A 22,731-nucleotide genomic window follows, 5' to 3' on the forward strand; every position below is an offset into this window, starting at 1 on the left:
TATTTTGCTTTAATTATGAATTTATTGCAGTTAGAATGTTTCCCTCTCATAGCTTTGAGATTATTCTTTGAATCATCAAGGACAGCCTACTGTAGAAGAAACTACTTAATAAGTATAAACAGTTGGTCCCGGTATTCCTTAATATATTCTTTTGATATGTTTTATATGGTATTTAATATCCGTTCGCTTACAGTACATTATTCTATTGTCATTATAATTAATCCTCATTTGTTCACAAATGGATGTTCACCTACTCTGTGTATGTACAATATCCCCATTGACTAACAAATGGGAATTCATCCAGTCACTAAGAGAATCAAAATACCATTCCATAAAATCAAGTTAATCCTTTTTGTTTGCTGCTGAATTCTCAGAATTTCTGTTTGGAATGCCAATAGGGTATTAATAAAGTAATAGGTGAAGTCTTTATGCACTCCATGCATATTAATAAGGTTGACAGCATTGACAAACCAATCTGTGTCCACAGAAAGTATTATCAGTGTGTAATAGCCTTGAGTTAATGTAACCAGCAATGCAATACAATTCTTCAGAGAGGAAAATATTGACTGTGTACTGGGACTTTATTTCCTTTCCTTGTGGAAAATGTTTTGCTTCTACTAGTATTTCTTGACATAGCAATTTCAAGTTCAAGATCATAATGTTAGTATTACGTTGTATTATGGAAATGCTAGAGCTGTAGGCTATATTTTTGCCTAAGAAATGTTTATGAATTTTGTGGGATCACCATAAGTCCAGGCAACTTGAAGACATAAACACTTAGTATTAAATAAATTTAAAAGTAATTAAGAGGCTTAGTAAATGATCATGTAAGCATGTTGTGTTGGAGACTTTTCTTCATTCCAAAAAATGTCAAAACCAAGCCACATTTACTGCTCACTTGAAATTTACTTCTGTTACGGGGTGCCTTGCCTTACCTAGTGTGGTCCCTGTTGGGAACACTAAAAGTATTTATGTGACATTAGCCTCGGTCAAAAGAAATAGATTATTTGTCCCTCTAGGTATCTAGAGCTATAAAGAATTGGAACTATTTACTACTACTACTACTACTACTACTAATAATAATAATAGTCTGCTGTGGACTCATCTTGTTGTGTTTCAAATAATAATAATAAAAATTATTTCTAACCCACACCTTTCTCCCCAAAGGGACTCAGGGTGGCTTACAAATATAACACGAAAGACATGGCAAACATTCAATGCTGTAAAAATAAAAACATTTACACATACAAGTAAAACAGAAAGCTACTTTGTCTAAAAGTTTATAAATCAATCAGTCATGCACCATTGATCATACTGAACACTTAAAATCTTTATAAAATGTAAAAATATAGCTCTTCAATAAAATTAACTTAAATACTCTTTGTCAACTTGGTCCACTAAGATGCCATCAGTGATTTCATTCACCCCCCTCTCCGTAAGCCAAGAAACGGAAATAGGTTTTTAATTCTTTCTTGAAGGAAAGGAGTGAGGGAGCTATTCTAATTTCTTTAGGAAGGGAGTTTCAGAGGGAAGGAGCGACTATGGAGAAGGCCCCTTCCAATGATTGCAGAGTCTTAGCAGGTTTATAAGTTGTGATGGGGTTATAAAGCCCAAACCATTTAGAGCTTTATAGGTAATAATCTGCACTTTGTGATTAGCCCGGAATGGAGTATCATACAGGGAGTGGACAACTCCTATGTTGTGGCAGCCAGTTGAAGCTTTTGAACCATCTTCAAAGGCAACTCCATGTAGAGTCCGCTGCAGTAATTCACACGGATGTGACAAAAGCATGGACTACCGTGGCCAAATCTGACGTGTCAAGGTGCGGGTGCAGTTGGTGCACAAGTTTTAACTGTTCAAATGTGCTTCTGACCACCTCCAATAGCTGGGGTTCCAGGGTCAGCAATGAGGTCAGGAGCACACCTGGACTGTGAACCTGTGTCTTCAGGGGGAGTGTGATCCCATCCAACACAGGCTGTAATCCCATACCCTGGTCCACCTTCTGACTGACCAGGCTACCTCTGTCTTGTCTGGATTTAATTTCAACTTGTTTGCCTTCATCCAGTCCATTACTGATGACAGACACCGGTTCAGGATCAGGACTCCATCCTTGGGTTTAGGTGGATAGGGGTAATAGCATTGGGTATCAGCTCCATAAATCTGACACCGAACACCAAAACTCCAGATGATCTTTCCCAGCGGTTTCATATAAATGTTAAACAGCATGGGGGATAAAATTGAACCCTGAGGGACCCCGCAAGCCACCGGCCAGGGGTTCGAAGAGGAGTCCCCCAGCACTACCATCTGGGACCAGCCTTCCAGGAAGGACTGGGGCCACAGTAAGCCCCATCCCACTGAGCCAACCCAGAAGGATACCATCGAACAATGCTGAGAGGTCCAGGAGTACTAGTAGGGACACCCTCCCCCTATCTACTTCCCTTCGTAAGTCTCCTTGAAACTAGAAAGCATTATGCCCTAGATCAAGGAGGCAGGGTCCAGAAAACAGGTGGTCGCCTTCATCTCTCCCAAGATCTTGTCTGCATCCTCGGGCTTCAAATCGTCTCCGGTTGCTTCTGGGTTGAGAGAATCGGCCGTCTACGAAGACGTTGCCCAGGGGACGCCCGGATGTCTTGCAATCCTGCGAGGAGGCTTCTCTCATGTCCCCCAGGAGCAGCCAGAAGGCGTGGAGGCTGCTGAGACGGCTGAGCAACGATCCCTCACAAACTAATACCCATGCCAACATAAAGGCAGATCAGATAGCACACCAACTCTTGAAGAATGGGAAACCCAACCTTGCCACCAAAGTAGGAAAGAAACCAATAGCCAGACAGCCGGAGATTGAGAACAACAACCTCCATGAACCCTTTACACCTACTGAATTGGACATGGCTCTCAACAAATGTAAGAATGGCAAAGCAGCTGGCTTGGATGATCTACGGATGGAACAAATCAAGAACTTTGGTCCAAAAGCAAGGCGCTGGCTGCTGGAGCTGATGAACAACTGCACTGCATCCTGTCAGATCCCCAAAATCTGGAGGAAAGCAAGAGTCATCGCCATCTTGAAGCCAGGCAAAGACCGTAATGACCCAAAAAGCTACAGACCAATCTCCCTGTTGTGCCACCTCTACAAAGTTCTGGAGAGACTTATTTTGCATAGAATTATGGAAAATATAGACCCCTGTCTGATCCCACAGCAAGCTGGCTTCAGAAAAGGCAAAAGCTGCACATCGCAAGTGCTGAACCTGACCCAGCACATAGAAGATGGCTTTGAAAGGCAGCAGATCACAGGAGCTGTCTTCATAGACTTGTCAGCAGCCTATGATACTGTGAACCACCGCCTCCTCCTGAGAAAAATGTATAATATCACAAAGGACTACCACCTCACCCGCCTCATAGGAAACCTGCTACAAAACAGGAGCTTTTTTGTTGAGTTCCAGGGCCAGAGAAGCAGATGGCGGAAACAGAAGAACGGCCTGCCTCAGGGGAGCGTGCTTGCTCCATCCATGTTCAACATCTACACAAATGACCAGCCACTGCCAGAAGGGACAGAGAGTTTCATCTATGCTGACGATCGTGCCATTACTGCTCAAGCAGGGAGCTTTGAGATGGTAGAACAGAAGCTCTCCGAAGCTCTAGGTGCTCTTACTGCCTATTACAGGGAAAACCATCTGATCCCTAATCCATCTAAAACACAGACATGCGCCTTTCACCTTAAGAACAGACAAGCATCCCGAGCTCTGAGGATTACCTGGGAAGGAATCCCACTGGAGCATTGCAGCGCACCCAAATACCTGGGAGTCACTTTGGACCGTGCTCTGACCTACAAGAAGCACTGCCTGAACATCAAACAAAAAGTGGGCGCTAGAAACAACATCATACGAAAGCTGACTGGCACAACCTGGGGATCACAACCAGACACAGTGAAGACATCTGCCCTTGCGCTATGCTACTCTGCTGCTGAGTATGCATGCCCAGTGTGGAACACATCTCATCACACTAAAACAGTGGATGTGGCTCTTAATGACACATGCCGCATTATCACGGGGTGTCTGCGCCCCACACCACTGGAGAAATTACACTGCTTAGCCGGTATTGCACCACCTGACATCCGCCGGGAAGTAGCAGCCAATAGTGAAAGGACCAAGGCAGAGACATCTCCAGCTCATCCCCTGTTTGGGTATCAGCCAGCACGTCAACGACTTAAATCAAGACATAGTTTTCTTAGATCTACAGAGACACTTGCTGGAACACCCCAGCAAGCGAGAGTCCAAAAGTGGCAGGCCCAAACCCAGCACCTCAATTCATGGGTGATACCAGATGAGAGACTCCCCCCTGGGCACTCAGAAGACAGGGCGACTTGGAAGGCGCTGAACAGATTGCGCTCTGGCACCACGAGATGCAGAGCCAATCTTAAGAAATGGGGCTACAGGGTGGAATCCTCGGCATGCGAGTGCGGAGAAGAACAAACCACTGACCACCTGCTGCAATGCACCCTGAGCCCTGCCACATGCACGATGGAGGACCTTCTTGCGGCAACCCCAGAGGCACTCCAAGTGGCCAGATACTGGTCAAAGGACATTTGACCAAATACCAAATTTACAAAATCTGTGTGGTTTTTTTTCTTTCTTTTTTTTCTTTTTCTTTTTAATCTCTGTGTTTGTTTTGCTCTGTTGGAATTGTAATACAATGGTTGCTGATGACACGATAAATAAATAAATAAATATCCTCGGGCTGCACAAGTTGAAAAGAATCCATTAAACAAGGACAAGTAGGTGCTTCAGTAACATCCATGGAGACTGCTTCAACACTGATATCTAAATCGGTGCAGATCCGAGCTACTTTATCTGCAAAGAACCTAGCGAACTCATTACAGTGAGCTGCCAATTGGTCAGGGATCCCTGACTGAGCAGGGTTTAAGAGTCCTCTGACTACAAAACCACCTCTTGGGTGGTTCTTTGCAGATGCAATGTTGGAGGTCACAAACCATCTTTGTGCCTCCTTCATTGCCACAGAATAGCCTTTTAAATGAGTTCTACACTGTACTTGATCGGATTTGCTGCAAAATTTATGCCAATACAGTTGTAGTCTCCATTTTGTTTGCTTCTTGAGAGAGACTAGTTGAAATCCATATGTGTTTCAGGGAAATGTTTGTTTATCTTTTTCTTCCTTCAAACATGAAGGATGATGCAGAAGTGAGTGAAGATATTATTGGGGAAGTTGCTGAGTGACTTTTGATATTCAGTTTTCCAGAGTTGCAGAGAAATGGCTCTTTTGAAGGCACCAGTGTCCATTTTCTGTACAGGAAATTGCCTGGATTCCTAAAGATGTTGACAAAGCTTCCCCATTGCACAAGAGAATTCTCTTGGAAATGGCAAGGTTTGTTCAATTGTAATAACATTGACCAGAATCCAAAAAGCTCAATGCATACTTGAAGGACATTTCCACTTAGTGGTGGGAGACTACCATTTTGCCCCATCTCACAAATATCTTAGCTCAGAATACATCAGTAATATTTGTTCTAAGTAGCATATAGGATTATGCAGCTAAGCGGGATTAGATAGTAATCTGTTGGTAGAACTCTGTATGATGTACAGGAGATTAACAAGAATTTCTCACTTCCAGTTGTTGACTATACTGAACAAAGAGAATTTTGACCTTCCATGAAATGGAGAAAACTTAGGAAAAATCAGGAATTGTTTTCCTATGAAAGTACTGTGCTCTTCGTTCTGGGAGTGAATATATTTTTCTGAATATGTGCCCAGAAGCCCTGCTTCTTACTGCTAAGCATTAGGGCTGGGCGGTTTCGTTCGTTAATTTCGTAATTTGTTATTAATTCGGTTTTTTTATAACAAAGCGATATTGAACCATTCAGGAGCAACTAAAAAACGAAACGAATTTTTCAATTCGTTTCATAATTGTTTCGTAATCGGTTCGAAATCGTTTCGTTATTATTTCCGCATGTCTGGTGCAAGTTTTAGGGTTGTTGTTTGTTTTATCAGTGAAAAAAATATATAATTATCATACCAACAGTCAACAACAGAGGGAGAGGGAAGCTTCAGAAGTTCCCCCTGTCCCATTTGGAGGTTTTTTAGCGTATTGCGCAATTGCGTCCGCCATTAACGAATCGATTCGTAATTGTTTCGTAATTTCCGAAATTTCGTAAATTTCGAACTTTTTTAAAGAAAAATTTCGGAATTCTTTTAAAAATCGAAACTCAAAAACCCCCTAAAAACGAATCGAGTTTAGAAACAAATTTTTCCGTGGTTGCCCAGCCCTACTAAGTATGTATTCTATCTTCTTGGCACCCAGCACTACTTAGCTTACTTTGGTGTTCCTTGAGGTTGTGAGTTCTTTGTGGGTTTTGTACTAGTGTCCTGAAACTTGATCGTCATTGTAAAACATATTTTCTGAAATCAGAGTTTTAGAAGATGCTGGTACCATTGCCATTTTCAAAGTCTCCTTTCTCTTGGTTTACAGAAAGCTATTGCTTATCTTTTTCCTTCTGGTTTGTTTGAGAAAAGAGCCAGACCTGTAATGAAGGTAAGAACTTAATTCTTTGCTGCAGATCATCTAAAGACAGACATTATAGGAATAATATATAATAATATTGTATCTATATAATTATGTATTATAATACTTGATAATAATACATAATAATAATAATGCATGATAATACTATAATAACAATAACCATTCCATTTTTTAAACAGCATCCTGATGAGATTTTTCCAAAGCAAAGGGGTAAGTAAAAATATAGAATATATTAAAATGTATTTTTCTATCTGTAAATTTGTACACAAAATTTAGTCCCAAAGAACTAAGAGATGTGCACTCACATTTGCTCAAATTCCATTTTGATTTTTTTCTTCACTTGCCTGTGCCATGTCATAGACTACTTTGGGATATGTCAGTTTCAAAATCTATTTTTAATTAATTTTACAGGAATGAGCAATTGCAGAGGGTCTGGGGTCTCCCTGAAACCCTTTGGCCATACCTTGCCCTTATGACAAAGCTGAATATGATCTGCTTATCTGGTTTTCTAGATATAGTATGTGGAGTCTAAGCTAAATTGTGCCTAAATAGCCTAAAGGCACTGAATGATCTTGGAAGTTAAGCAGGATTAAACCTTTTCAGTATAGACAGTTCCCAAGTTACAAACACCCAATTTACAAATGACTCATAGTTAAGAACTGGGGTGAAACAACAGGAAGTGTTTATTTTATGCATTGTTTTAGATACATGGTGCAAGTCCGAAGTTGTTGTTGTTTTGTTGTTATTCATACACACGGCTGGAGTTACACTTTAAACTGCTCCTGTTCCAACTTACAAACAAATTCAGCTAAAGAACAAAGCTACAGAACCAATCTTGTTCATAACTTGGCGACTGCCTGTACTTGGATGGGCGAGTGCCAAAATATGCCAGGAGCAGTAGGTTATATTTCTGCAGAAGATCATCTCTGAGTATTTCTTGCCTAATAACACCCTATTAAATTCATGGACTCACCGTAAATCAGTAAGCAACTTGAAGACTAGTACACACAAACAGAGCACCAGTGAGCAGAGTTCTAGTTCTTTAGGCAGCCTAGTTTGATATTGTACTAATCGAATCCACTGTTTTGTCTTCTGGAGCTGCTACATGTAGAATGCAGAACAGTAATGACTGCACAGAAACCGCAGTAGTCAGGTTGTCATTATCTCTGAATAGTTGTAGCTTGTGTAACAACCAAGCTGCTCAGGTGCTCCAAGCTGCCCAGTGACAGAAATGTGTCTAGGAACACTCCAAAGCTGTGCACATCTCCATTAGAGGAAGAAGCCTCATCCACAACAGGTTGATTATCCGGTGTCAAGCATGGGCTCTGCCAATTCACAAATTACCTGTTATGTCAGGATTCTGTTTCTGTTTATTGGTCCTCATACAGTCTGCTGCAATGTCAGGATTGGTAACCAGCCCTACAAATACTGTATCTTAGTACAATCAAATAGAACAATTGCAATGAGATATCGTATATCTTGGTATTAAGATCTTTGGGGAAATTTTAAGAGAATCGGCAGAACAGTTCTCCTTTGTCTCTCTCCAAAGAAACTTTATTCATTGGGTTGTTTTAGTTCCAAAACCAGGCCTAGATCATTTGTTTCGAAATGGTCCTAGCAGATTTGAAGTTTCTTCTCAGGTATCCCACATTTAAAAGGCAGTAGAATTTGTCTTCATGGTCTCTGTAACTTACACAAATACATAATGCACCATTTGGAACCTTCTAGAGCTATTAGGTAAGCTCTTTGGTGGTAATCTTGCCCAACCTCAGTGGCACTATATAGCACTCTTCCCACCTAAATTCCCAGTTCCTTTTTGTCTGCTGCATCTGCAGGTTCAAAGCAATGTTTCTCATGAGCTGTTTCTTTGACTTTCTGATTTTGGCTTTCTTTTTTGACTACTTTTTTTACCATGTCCTATGATTTCAGAAGCAGTGATAGTGGGTATCGTTTTTCCTGTGATGACTGTTATTATTTTGTTTACTTGGTTTTTTGTTTGTTTGTTTGTTTGTTTTTTAGCAATACAGTGGGGTGAAGATGGTCGTCCATTTCATTTTCTTTTTTACACTGGCAAGCAAGCATATTATTCTTTAATGCACGTAAGTAAGATGATTTTTATTCTAATGGAGCAAAATAAAATTACTTACATATCTTTGTTTAACTCAAAACATTTTGAGGGAAATGTAAAGTTTTAGAGAAAAATAAATTTATTACAGGAAATTAAAGAATTCCCCGTTTAAGTTTTCATTTGTTCATATAATAAGTAAACAGTTTAAATATTACTGAAATATGAAATGATTTTGCACTTAAACCCATTAATTCTATTTACGGTAGCAAATATTTTTGAGGAATGTGAAGTTGCAAAAGGTTCTTCAGATTGCTTGTGTAAATACTTACATTTATGATACTTGATACAACTTTAAATATTGAATTTAAATAAAAACATGACAGCGGAAGCTTTGATATGTTTTCTGGTCAGATGCATGTCTGGTTGGACACGACTATAACTTTTTAGAAATGTGTGAATTGGTATGGGTTCTATTCAGAGTTCACATTTTTCTGTTTAAAATATGAGCCTATTTGAAAGGACTCTAAGGAGAAAACTAAGAAAGAAGATAGAAAATAAAACAGTGAAAGATAATACAGAAAATTCAGGAGGATAGGATAAAATATAACACAAAATTACACAGGTATAGGCAGAAAAGACTCTCCTGTTAAAACAATTCTGCCGAGCTTCCAATGCAGGGAAGAGTCTGTTAAAATCAATTTTACAGACGCTTTAATGCTGGCATAGGGCTATAAGCAATGGGAATTATTTGAATACAATTCTCTTTAGACATTCCTTATAAATGTAAATCTGCCAATGTAGAGTCCTGAAGTCAGATTCAGACCTGTTTACTAAATGGCATTTGTAATCACTGTGATAATAAAATTTGTCCATATATCGGTAAATTCTTGAGTTATTGCAGGGTGGTCACATTTGCCCTAAACCCCTTACTTTGAGTCTATACAAAATTGCAAATTCATGCAGCAAAGGCATGGAGGTAATGGCCATAATTCAACAGAATACATCTTCTGAACATGTAGACAACTTGGTGCTCTCCAGATGCATCCAATGAAAATTCTCACCTGGGTGTGCTGGTCTCGGCCAGCCTAACCAGAGGCCAGAGATATTACTTTACAACATCTGGAGGAGGTCCTGTTGTTTAGCCCTGACTTAGGCAGCATGAGGAAATGGAAGGGTATCAAGCTGTGTACTAGTGCAGTAATCAAGTGTGGTGTTAAGTCAGGATTTCTACTAAGTTATATTACAACTGCGTAGGAAGAAGCCTTATGGTCAGCACCATATTTTTCCCCAATTAGTACAACACCAGAGATTATCATCTTGAGAAATGATTTCTGGGTTGAATAGAACTCCGGTTAATCCAGCAAGATAGATCTGTACCATTACCTCCTTGGTAACTATACTATAGAACTGCTGGATGCACTTGCAGTAGCAAAACATTCATAGTATTTGGACATTGTATTACACAGCTGTGGACATCAATTCATTGACTTTCTGGGAGACTGGCCATGTTCACTTACAGAAACAGAACACTCTTCCTTATACATTGATAACTTTGATGTGGTGATACGATCAGATTTGGTTTCCTTTGCTGTCCACTAGGTTACTTTAGCATTTAGAAACTTCTTCTAAATCCTGGCTTTAGTGTGGGGTTTTTAGAATTATCTCATGTGTTTGTACTCTACACACCCAAAGGACAAAATTCTCACTTGTCAGGTACATTTATTTCTTTCGAGGGAGAAGAGAGGAATTATTTTTTTTCTTTTGGTTGACCTTGGGCAAATGAGCTTCTTGCCCTGGCAGAAATGAAATGAATGATAAATGTAGAGTATGTCTTTGCTGAGTAATGGAGCTGCAGCAGAGGCTTTCCAGAGAGGTTTTCTCCTGCACAGCCTGAGGCAGCCTGAGGACCCCTACTGTTCATTTAAATAGGTATGTCAAATCTGCCTCGAAACGCCGCTGGTTTGATCTGTGGTAATATTTGTGAAGGTTCCATATGGACTTGAGCCCCCTGCAGTGCTAAGAAATAATGTACAACGCTTCATGGTGCAGACGCAAATTTTCTCTGAAAAGGGATGCAGCGCTGCGTTTTAGCTGTCGGAGAGGATGATGGAGCTGACGCGCTAGGCCTGTCAACTTGTTACACGGATGGGTTGCATGCAGAGAGGCTGTGGAAAATCTGTGCCTTTTAGCTTTTCTACTTAATCACGGTTGTAGCATTGCCTTTAGACTGTATGCTACATTAATTCTCTTCCTGCCTTCTGCCTTTCATCCCAAGTTTCACGGAAAAAAGTAAAGCATGCAGGTCTTGTAGAGGAGCCTTATCAAGCAGCTGTCATCTGACAAGCTATTTGCATTTGTTTTGGCTGAAACAGAGCAACCCAAGGGCAAGATGTTTCGTTGCATTCCATCATAATGAAGAAATGTTTTTAAAAAATTACAAAGGAGCACAACTTTAGTCTTTTAGCTATAGCTTGCCTTTGAAAAAAGGTTGGTAAGATTTCCCTAAGATCGAGCCTTTTGAAATAATAATGTTGTTTGCCCCTTGATTAAGCTGTTCTCTATATGAAATCTTTTTGACAAATGCTAGTATAATTATTACTGAAGAATCTTGGGCAAGTTTAAGTAGTGTCAGGATATTTGGAAATGTCATAATTAAAAATGAGATAAATGAATGTGTGCTGTTTTAGAATGCATTTCTTACAGAAATCAGAGATATACTTTACAAAACTTTCACTTAAAAAGCGAAGACAGAATAGTTTCAGATTAATTTCACTGCATTATGCACACACTCCATTTTATAATGTGTAGTACAATATATGAACATTTGACAAAGAAATGGCATGACTCCTCTCAGGATTCCCTTTCCCACGTTTATTTCTCTTACTCATTGCAGGTGAGATCTTCCACTTGTGCAAGTAATCTGTAATGTTCAATTGCACAATTGGTTTTTATGCATATATGTATATGTGTGTGTGTGTGTGTATGAATGATCTATATGAATTTTATTGTACTTTTATTTTATTTGTGAATGCCTGATGATCTAAGCAGTAATAAATTACTGTGATGCTACATTTACTTCCACAATCTATATCATTTCAATTAAAAGGAATTAAAAGAAAATGAAAATTGAATGATAAAGAATACTGGTATTATAGGAAGCCTTGCCATGTTTTTCATTTCATGTGCCTCTTGTGTGTTAACGGCTTCCTATGATTCTGTTTTCATTTGTCTCCTCTGTTTTTAAAAACAGTTTGAATTTAAACAGAAGGGTGGAGTTTGCGTCATTTTGAGCCATATGGGTTTAGCTCATGTAAAGAGTTTGAGCCATAAATGTTCAGTTTGTGTGATCAAGTACACATGGAGAAATTTTAATCTCAGGTGTGTCTACTAGAAGAATTTGCAATGATGTCCACCCAGTCTCTCATGTGTCAGCACCATTTAAAATATTAAAACCACAAACACAGCATGCAATATATATCGAGCTGTATCTAACAAATTAGGCAAATTTATCTAAAGTGAGAACTTATACTTATCAACTTAGTTTTGACTATTAAAATACAAAAAACAAACAAACCAGGGGGCTTGCACTTTTCAGTTTAAAGGATAGTCTTGGCCTGCACCTATTTTCCTTCTCCTTGTTGCACCTCTTACTTTTGTTGGGCTGGTAGTATAAAACTATTGTCTAAAATGTATTAATGATAGTTATGTAATCAGTCCTTCCAAGATGTGTTTCAGAAATCCAGTATCAAGAGTGCTGCTCTTTCCTTAACATTCAGCAGCATTGTAGCATTGTCTCTCCATCTTGATAACTGACAAGGTCAAGGATAAAGTCCTTCTATAGCTACATATGTGACTTACCAGTATTTTATAAAATCAACTGCATAATGATTACATTTGTGTCTCAAATGCTTCAGATATGAATATTTGCCACGTGATAATGTTTCTCAGATCCTTTTTACTTTTGTTATACTTTTGGAAGATAAGGTGTCTCATTATCCTCTCCATTGATTTGCTATCCTGTAAATAAGTTGCATCTATGCTTAAAAGCATGGTACAATCTAGGAATAATCAAAATACATGGAAAAAACAGCTGAAGTGAGATACAAAATGAAGAAGTTAATAAAAACACCCCATTTTAAATTTAACCTGTCAGTAAATAAAAGCTTTTCAGATACTTTCACACAGATTTTATTTGAGAGCAATGATAATAGGTTGACATTTTTTTAAAAGAAAAGATTACATCAAAAGCCCCATTATATGAAGTGCAATGAACTATCCTACCTGTAAGGCAGAGCTTTCCAAATTCTTGTGTCATGACACATTAATGTGTCAGCTGCAGTGTGTATGTGTGTCACACAAACGTAACAAGAAACCTCTGAGTCTATGTGAAATAAGCAACCAAGTTTTTAATGAGATATGTTGTGTTCCCATTCATTTCATCATAGCAATTTATTCATGTGTTCGAATCTCTTATAAGGGATTGGTTTAACATGCATTTTCTAGTAAAATTGAATTACTGTGTCTGGGAATGACACATGTCTGAAAAGTGTGTCATCTACATGAAATGGTTGGACAGCTGTGGTCTAAGGTTTAGTCTCCATTAAGCCCAGCCAAATGCACACATCCTTAACATGGTGTCAAAATAATAGGTTTCCAGCATTGTTCGAATCACACCCATGTAAATGAAAATGCTTAGATTATTTACCCATCTTGGATTTAATAATAATAATAATAATAATAATAATAATAATAATATTTATTTATACCCCGCCACCATCTCCCCAAAGGGGACTCGGAGCGGCTTACATGGAGCCATGCCCGAACAAGAATTACAATATAACAATACAAATTGCAATAAAATAAACAACATAACATTAAAATATAAAACATCAAAGCATATAAAACAATATACACAAAATATAGGAACTAAGCATAATGACAGAAAGACAAAGGGCGGGCCACATATACATAAAATGATTTAAAAACTCCGGGTGAGATAAGGGGGCAGAACTAATTGTAAGGGAGAATTCATAGAGAGATAGGAAAATAAGCCAACCTTCATTTGGGGGGACTCCTGGGACAAGAACATTGGAGGAGCACTAGGATAAAATTATGTTGCTACTCTTCGAAAGCGCGACGGCAGAGCCAGGTCTTAAGACTCTTTTTAAAAGTTTCCAAGGTGCAGATTTTATTTTTTAAAATGTTTGCAGTTCTTTTGTGCAAAGAACTGGAAAATGTAGGCATAGTTAAGACCATTGGAGATTCAGGAAGAATCTTCAGTAAGGTCTCTCAAAATATATTGGAAGCTCACAAAATCCCAGGGCTTCAATCTGAACCAACTGTGAAAGATAAATCCCAGTGCTGATAACATTTATTTCACCACATAGCTGTAGTTGGGAAACAAGCATCTCTCTATCCATTTAGAACCATTTTGGGGTATTTTAGCTTTCTGGCCCTACAATAAGTCCAGGTGACAGTAAGCGAAGCAACATCTTCCTTTTCTTCTACCCAGGTAGCATTGTTTCATATTATTGCCATCTGAAGACTGAAAGATCTTGCAAGGATAATGACAAAACAACATGTCATTGGTGTGAATGAAGCTCTGAGAGCATTTTATTCGTTTTTGTATAGCAGAGGATAGGGAAGAAAATACAGGTAAATGTCCCTTGCAGCCACAGATAGACTAGAAATATTGTTAACCAACTGCCCTGTTACCAGTCACAAAGGGAAAACTTTTTTATTCATGTGGTTTCACTAATGGGTTTTTCAAAAACCCATTCTGCTTGTAAACATGGGTTGAACACAATTTGGCCTGTTGTCAGGAGTTTTCTTCTTAGAGAGTGGAATGAGATATATAATGCTAATAGCCTATTGGGTATTTATAATTTAAGCAGTAACCACACTGTACAAGTACACTCACCATTTATGTGCACATGCAGTTGTCCTTTGTCCCTTGAAATCTACGGGCTGAATTGATGGGGGAGCATGATTGAAGTTGGATACATCTCTTTGTTTTCTTTAGATCATTATAGCTAGAGCTTACCTATCTATATTTTCCTGTGTATTGTAGGACATATATGGCAAGCTGCTACATATTCAAGAACAGCAAGATCAACTACTTGCTCAAGGATCAACTCCCGACAACAAGTCCCAATTGTAAGTTGTATATCTGAGATTAGACTAAAGAATAAAAGTTTGGTGGAGATGATGCATGGCGGGGGATTGTACTAGATGGTCCATGTAGTCGCTTCCAACGATATGATTCTATATAATGTGTTTTTATCAAAATTCTTCAAGATATGCTTTGAAATAGTAGTTCCCAATATGGTATTCAAGTGCGTTCTTAATATGTTGTCTTAAAAGGATTGGGGTAGATCCCACCTAAGTTAGTAGCAAGTGACTTAGTTATCCCATTGAAATCAGTGACGGTTAGTCATGATCAGCTTGAATCCAACAGCTGTGTCAGTACTTTTATCCAGTTAATTACTTTGATGAAAAAACAAACAAATGGTCATGTAAGAGCTGAGCAAGGTATGTGTGGGTTTTTTTTGTTTTTGTTTTTAGCAAAATGAATATTCTTTAGATATGCTTTACTTAAAAAGTTAGACAACCCTATTTGATAAAAGAGTATCTGTTGTAGAATGCAATCGGTGGGACAACGTAGAGAATGCAGACAAGGTGAAATTCCCATCAAGTATATATAAAGTACAGTTTAGTTCTCCACATGTCTTTTTAGGAGTTAGTGCCAGAGCAGTGGTTTATTTTCTTGCAAAGCTCGGCTTAGATTGCATTCAACAGGGTTTCTGTCTCCCAAACTCCGCTCATTTCTATTATACGCAGGATATTAAAATTTTAATGCCCTATTATCTCTAGTCATTAAGGAGATATAATAGCAAGAGAAACATGTAAGCTAAAGGTTCCTTGCCCGCTCATATAGATTATATGTTCAGGGAGAAAAGAGGCAGAGAAACATTTTAAAAGATTCCAGTGTTCTCAAAAAGGTTGTGGTAATTATGTGGACGGATTGACCAGGAAAGAAGAAAAAAGACTTAAAAGCCCAAATGTTACCAAGCTAGAGGGAAAGCATTTGAGGAGTAGAGACGGGGAAAGGATAAGGAGGAGGGAAAGTGAGTCAAAAGGTAAAGTAGAGAAAGCTTAGATAATGGATATTTCAGGAACAGTAGACAATAAGTTAAGAATGAAGAACAGATACAGTATTGAAAGTGTGATTCAGCTTTAACCACCTTTCAATTGTTTAGTGAGACTTAGAGATGATTTGGTGCATAACTTATTTGAATCTCCCAAAGACAGTGTCAGAGCCACGAAGTGCCAGATAAACTGGTTTAGGACTTGTTAGACCTTCAAAAGAACAACCTGGCTAATATCAAAGGGCACAGATCCTTCCTGGAAATAGATTATTTTTTCCGTGTCAGGAGTGACTTGAGAAACTGCAACTTGCTTCTGGAGTGAGTGAATTGGCCATCTGCAAGGACGTTGCCCAGGGCACGCCTGGATGTTTTACCATTCTGTGGGGGGCTTCTCTCATGTCACCACACGGAAAGCTGGAGCTGACAGGCGGGAGCTCATCCCAATCCCCAGATTTGAACTGCCGACCTTTTGGTCAGCAGTCCTGCCAGCACAAGGTTTAACCTATTGCACCACTGCGGGCTCCCTGGAAATAGATATTGATCGAGGAAAGAAGTGATAGTTAGAAACTAGGTGGGTGAGAGGTAAATTGAAGAAAGATAATGAAATCAGAAGGAATTTAAAGCTAGGAATACAGAAACAACCCAAGAATAATGTTCAAAAGACATCAAAGAGAACACCTTGACTAGGGCTTAGAATATAAACCATCAAGTTAAAGGAAAGGTTTCCAGCAAATATAAGTCATGGAGGGAGAGAATGAAAGAGAAAAGAAGAAACTAGCAAGATGGAAGGTCAATTTTTATTAGCTGTAGAGGCAGGATATAGGGAAAAGACTGAATGGAAAATAAAAAACAGAACTGATGAAGTGTGAGAAGAAATGGAAAGCAAGTAGAAAGCCTAGAGTACAATTAGACATGAAAAATGCAGCAAAACACACTGGTAAACGAACAGCATGAACCCCAGGATGCACTACAACTCCACAGATATATAATCTGTGAAATAGGTGAAAGGAGAATGGCTAATGCCGTCCCCCCCCCCCCCCAAAAAAAAAAATCCTGAGCTGTTCACAGTTTCGTCTCACCATTGTTGCCTTTGGTGAGCCTATGGCAGTGTCTGGCTTGTTTGCCTTGGAATAAAGTGTGTACAGATAAGCTATATAAGATAAGAAATCCCAGAAGGCAACACCTTTCCTTTTTGCATGATTCAGACACTAAAACTACCATTAGATTTAAGAGAAAAGGGAAAGTGTGAATATTGGTTCATGTTACAGTCTTCGTTTTTAAAATATTTTCTCTTCGAACCTTATTTCAAATTTCATTGTAGTCCAGATATTTTCCCCATGTGTTCAGTCCTGTAGAAAATCAGGCTATAACTTTGAACTGATCTTTGACCTATGAATTATCAATAGTGTCAGTTGTCTTATTAATTAGTGTAGTAAAGTATTAAGTTGAAACTAGAAGTCTTTGCTTCTTGAATACGTGTAGGTGAAATCTGCACTTTTCCAAACCAAAAAGAAAAGTATATTTCTAAATGAAGTATGACTGTATGTGTGGCCCTTTGCAATCTAACTCTAATTGCATGATTAGTTAAAAAGAGAATATATGTGATATTTTAAACAGCGACCTGATTGGCAGCAGATGGCTGATTAAAGAGGAATTGGAAGAAATGTTAGTGGAAAAACTGTCAGATCAAGATGTGAGTAATTAATCTCCTTTATTTAATGAACCCTGTATCCTAACGGAACAGCAACTGCTTGTTTTTAAGGATTTTGAAAAAAATATATTCTCCTTAGAGACGGGGCTTATTCACATTCTCTGTTTTTCATGCGCATACACTGAGAAAGGGCATGCATTTAAAGAATATCCTTGTTAGTTCTGTGACATATTATTTAAGCTGTAGTTGGAGAACTTGTTTGCTAAAAAATTAAGATAGATTAGATCTTGAATAGAATTCACCGGTAAAATTGTTCTAGAGTTCTGTGAAGACTGGATTTTGTGTCCTCTTTCTCCAGATATTCTCCCTTCTCTGTGTAGGGAAGAAAAGTAATCAGAGTGATCCCTTTTCCCCAGCATGTTCCTGGCATGGGATTTTAACCGATGCGGAGCAACCAAGCATATAACTTCCTAGTAGCATAAAAAACATATCCAAGAATTTTTCTGCATTATCTGACTTGTCTCAACTTAGTAACCATGTAATTCTTCTCTGATCCATGTGTTCTTTCTACTACTTACTTGTCCTCTATCCTGAACTCCATGTCTCTTCCCACCACCACCCCGCTCCCACTTCCTTTCACTGAGATGATTGACAGCCAAATGTCATTGTCTCCTTTCCCTTATCTGGGAATCATTGACAACTTATCATGGCTGTCACCAAAAATCAGCTCTCAAGAAACCAGGGCCATTCCTATTGGGCTACTAGCATTATTTAGAAGCCTGTATACTTTTGACAGCTTCTCTTCCTTGTACAGTACTACATACACAGTTACCTTTATAGATATATTGAATATCATGACTTAGGTCTGGAAGAACCAAATACATTCCTTCACAAAATTCAGTTTCTTTAACAACACTAAATAATACTGTACACACCATAGAAAAAAGGCACCGAAAAGTTTCCTGAAATGGTGCCTGTAAGGCATAGCCCAATGTTGTCACTAAACAAATATGCAATATTATATACAGTAGTATTGCATCAAGGATTGTAAGACGTCTAAGTCACATAGTAACATAGGAGTTAACGATTACTGGCTGCAATATTGTTTGACCGTGCTGTTGATGCGTTGAGGCAATATCCTTGAATTTGAAGTCTGGGGAATCCTCTGCTTTGTCTGAAGTGCTGATTCTGATTACCAGATAACAGGGAGTTTATTTTTGTTCAGTAGGATTTCCTGTTTAACTTTTCACCAAACGTGTGACTGTCTTGCTGGTTGGCAGAGGGCAAGCAAGGAAGTGGAGAAAGCAAGCATGGCTCATCATACTCTTTTTTGTGACTTCCATCATCCATTCTCCTCCATTTTATTTGTATTCTTCTGTATTAATATATGAGCGTGGTATATTGGGACTTACACTCTTTTCCACTGAAATGAATGTTTAAAGTCTATTTTCCACTTCTTTCCAGCCACACAGAAACATTTACCATTGTGTGAAAAGGTTTTATATCTACAATTCCTTTAATTTTTTGTTGCCAGGGGGCCGCTGGGCCTTCAAAAAAGCATTGGTAACAAGACCATGTATTATCAGTGCGGCATTTTACTTTCTAATCACATGTTCCTGATGTAGGGAGAGAAGCATAGAGTAGCAAAGGATAATTTATTTCAAGAGGTTGCCCTTTAAGTCAAGTATCTCTTGAATTTTTAAAAAGCTTGATTGTTTGGCTTTTAAAGAATATCATAAACATTAAAGTAACTCCTGCTTGAGCAGCCAATGGCGTACATACACATTTCCTGTATGTATTATGAAATATAATCACCTAACAAGTGGAGTTTAGGAAAATAAAATTATTTCCATTTAAATGCAATACATCAGCCTCTTTGAAATGAGTTGGGAAGCTTTACTTATTTCTACTTTCATCAAAAGAATTGGATGCTGTTTGAGGCCTGCTAAATATTTCTTTGAAAATTAAGATGAACTTCATCCTAATGTGGTAATCCTGTCTTACAAAAGGGTTGGTTATATTTTTGAATTGTGGATTCATTTGTTGCTAGGGGGAAAGGGGATTAGGTATCTTTATTCACACAGAGAAAGATACATCTGCATGTTGTTTTGAAAGCAGCATGCAAATACCGAAGTGTCATCCTGTCAAAAGTTATCAATAAGAACAGAATCAAAAAGATCAAGCGTGTAAAAATAGAAGTAGTTGACAAATGCAATTACACTTGCACCCCAACCCCTTAATGATTTTTTATTGTCTACAGTATTCACGATGTATTCAGCTGCTTGAGAGATTAGTAGCATTGCCATGCAGTGGCATTGAAGAGGCATATGTGCTAAAATTTCGCAAGCAATTACCTGTACAATCCAAGAAGCAGGCAATTGAACCCCTGAAGTATGATGAGCGAGGAGTGGCCTTTAGCACTGCAGAAGGTAACTTCTTTTATTTTTACTTTCCCTTACTTGGGAGAGGGAAGTGCTTGGAGACCTGTGAAATCAACTATATTATTTGTCTTGACATGGCATAAAAGGAATATTGTATCAATACTTGCATAAGCAATGCACTATGGTCCGTGCCATCATTCTTGTTTTATACGATGGTTGTAGTGGCAGGCAATTCCTCAGATATATTCACCTGGGGTCAGGTAGGGGGAACACATCAAAATACCAAAGTCATTATAGCCAATAGATTTTCCTTCTAAATAAACAAGAGTGCTAAAGTGTAGGCCACAGTTCATTTTATACCACCCTGAAACTTTGTAATTGACTAAGGAGAGATGAACATATATTAAATCAAAATGAAATAATGTAAATTCACATGTGTCCATCAGATTCTGAAAATATTTCTTTGAACAGCATTTACACATTCAGTATCACATTTAATATTATGAGGTTCTACCATGTCGTATTTCTTTTACATATATTAAAATCTATCAATGGTTCATGAGGCTAATACATGAAAGTGTTCCCATAACGTTTTGTAGTATTTAGTATTTTAATATCTCAGATGAATATAAGATTCTCTTCTTGCTGGATCATCTTTTTTCCATTTCTTTGGTCTGAAACTGGTTAAAGATAATCATAATCTTATCAGATAGTTTAGGTTGGTTGGTTGGTTTGAAGGCATTGTTTTTAACAAGAGTGAGTAGTAGTAGTAGTAGTAGTAGTAGTAGTAGTAACAACAACAACTTTATTTTGGTACCCTGCCTCCATCTCCCTGAAGGGACTCAGGGCGGCTTATACATGGAACAAAGTGTCCAAAAAAAATCAAAACAAAACAGTCCATTAAAAACAAAAAATGCAATTAATATAAAACATAGCAAAGCATAACAATCAGATAAAACACCACCAAATAAAACATAAGGTTATAAAACAGCAGCTTTAAAACTCACTCAAACAATACACAAACAAAAAAAAACCAATAACCAGAAATGTTAAGATGGCATGATCAGGCTATAAAAAGGACTGGGTATGGGATAGTGCAAAACAGCATAGTGCAAGGCCAGGGGATTGGAAGAAGTGCAGAGAACAGAGTACTATCTGGTGGGCTAGGGACTGGGCATTTGTAAGTAGGGACTAGTCATTCTCAAATGCTTGTTGGAACATCTAGGTTTTCAGATACGTAAAAAAGGAGAACAATGTATTGTTTCCTTTTCTAGGTTACTAAATTTATTTAGTGATCAAAATAGCTGACAATGAAGTCTCACTTTATTGACCAATGTTGTGATAGACATGATGAAGTTTAATGTAACAAACAAAGTACTTTTTCCATTTTACAATTCAGTCTGATGTGCAGGTGTAACCCCTACTGTGCTTAACTCCAAGGGAAATGAACAACTGAAGCCCTAAACGCATGCATGATTAGTGTCAGTACTAATATGATTTTTTTCATTAATTGTTGTCTCTTCTGATTTATACCAGTCTCTTAAAAGTTTGAGTTCACCAGCATCATTGCTACTTCTTTCTACTGGTTTTTTTTTAATCCAGCATTTTAATATTATGTGAAAGCACTTAGGGTAATATTCTTTTTTAAATAATTACAAAGAAGAAAAGAAGCAGTCAAAAAGCTGTGGGAGAAATTATATTGTTCTAAGGTTTTGCTTATTGAGAATGCCATGTATGCCACTTTACTGGAAGTACTGAGGATGTAAATATTTTGTCCTTTAATGTTATTGAGACAGTGGACACTTACACTGGAGATCTCTTGCTTCAATAGGGTTGCTTTTGGAGAAGGATTATCTGCTAGTCATATTTCTGAGTCTAGGCTGAGAAAACCTTGTCATCTTCTATCACAAACAAGTTTCTCTTCCTTTATGATTCTAGCTGCCATGTTGAATTCTCAGAGTATGCTTCCCTCTGCTGGGGAAAAAGGGGGATATTAATAGCAATGGTGCTTATATGAAAAAAATGTAATTTCTCTTGTACTGTTTTTCTTAAGATGAGCAATGTTTTGTTCTTATTATTTATCCCTTTTTGATAATTTATTCAAATCTGTTCAGATTTTTTTTATGATGGCTGCTTGCAGGGACAAGAAGAGATTATATTGAACCCCTTTGTTATATAAAGAGGTTAGTCTCTTTGCTTGTTATAATGCTAATATCAAGGCTCAGCCATGCCACTTAGGGTTTCCTTGGCAACATTTTAGCAGCCACGGCTAAGCGGGGAGTATGAGAACCCACTCGGTGGTCAATACCAAGAACTCCTGTACAAGAACAGGTTGAAAAACCATCTCTTTCATCTTTTCCATTATGGAAAAATGTAGGAAGTCTTTATCTTAGGGAAGGTTCAACTTGAGTCTTCCCTAGCCAGTAATCTTAGCCAGTACTTGGACCCTATGGTAGTTATAATAGGCTTTATCATTTCGTAGTCCTCAAATCAAGAATTCCTTCTTGAGAAAGAGGAGGTATCTCAACCTTGGCCTTCACCTTTTCAGTCACAATGGCCCTGTAGTTGACCAGGAAAGAATCCTTAGTAATGGTGATGGAATAAAATGTTCTTTATGAGGGAAGCTCTGCATATTTTATCCTTGATGAGATTTTCTTATCATTAACTTACTTTGTATGTTGTTTGAAACATTAATGATAATAATACATCTGCAATTATGTGTTTTCCAAGGCCGAAGAAAGACTGCAAGAGCAACTGTGACTATTTATGACAGTGGAAGTGGGAAAATTACAATAAATGGAGATGACTATATACTTTACTTTCCAGTTTTGCAGGACAGGTGAGCACACTGTGTAAGGACATACTTCTATTTTCAAACTTGAGTAATTATTTAATGGAGTTGATGTGTGACTAGAATCAACGTTATGGTGCTTTTTTAAAAGTCTTATCAGT

At 38.1% G+C, this 22,731-nt stretch overlaps 1 protein-coding gene across 1 annotated transcript in view; it reads left to right on the forward strand.

The window, feature by feature from the left end:
* The window catches only part of MRPS9 (mitochondrial ribosomal protein S9), a 48,708-nt gene that overhangs the window by 21,918 nt on the left and 4,059 nt on the right, over window positions 1-22,731 (forward strand). The window contains exons 3-9 of the mRNA XM_060769725.2: window positions 6,478-6,540; window positions 6,711-6,741; window positions 8,551-8,630; window positions 14,670-14,755; window positions 17,365-17,440; window positions 19,659-19,827; window positions 22,510-22,618. Coding sequence (XP_060625708.1) covers window positions 6,478-6,540; window positions 6,711-6,741; window positions 8,551-8,630; window positions 14,670-14,755; window positions 17,365-17,440; window positions 19,659-19,827; window positions 22,510-22,618 — 614 coding nt within the window. The remainder of the gene's footprint in view (window positions 1-6,477; window positions 6,541-6,710; window positions 6,742-8,550; window positions 8,631-14,669; window positions 14,756-17,364; window positions 17,441-19,658; window positions 19,828-22,509; window positions 22,619-22,731) is intronic.

Source organism: Anolis sagrei, chromosome 3 (assembly GCF_037176765.1).
Source record: "Anolis sagrei isolate rAnoSag1 chromosome 3, rAnoSag1.mat, whole genome shotgun sequence".
Taxonomy (NCBI): domain Eukaryota; kingdom Metazoa; phylum Chordata; class Lepidosauria; order Squamata; family Dactyloidae; genus Anolis; species Anolis sagrei.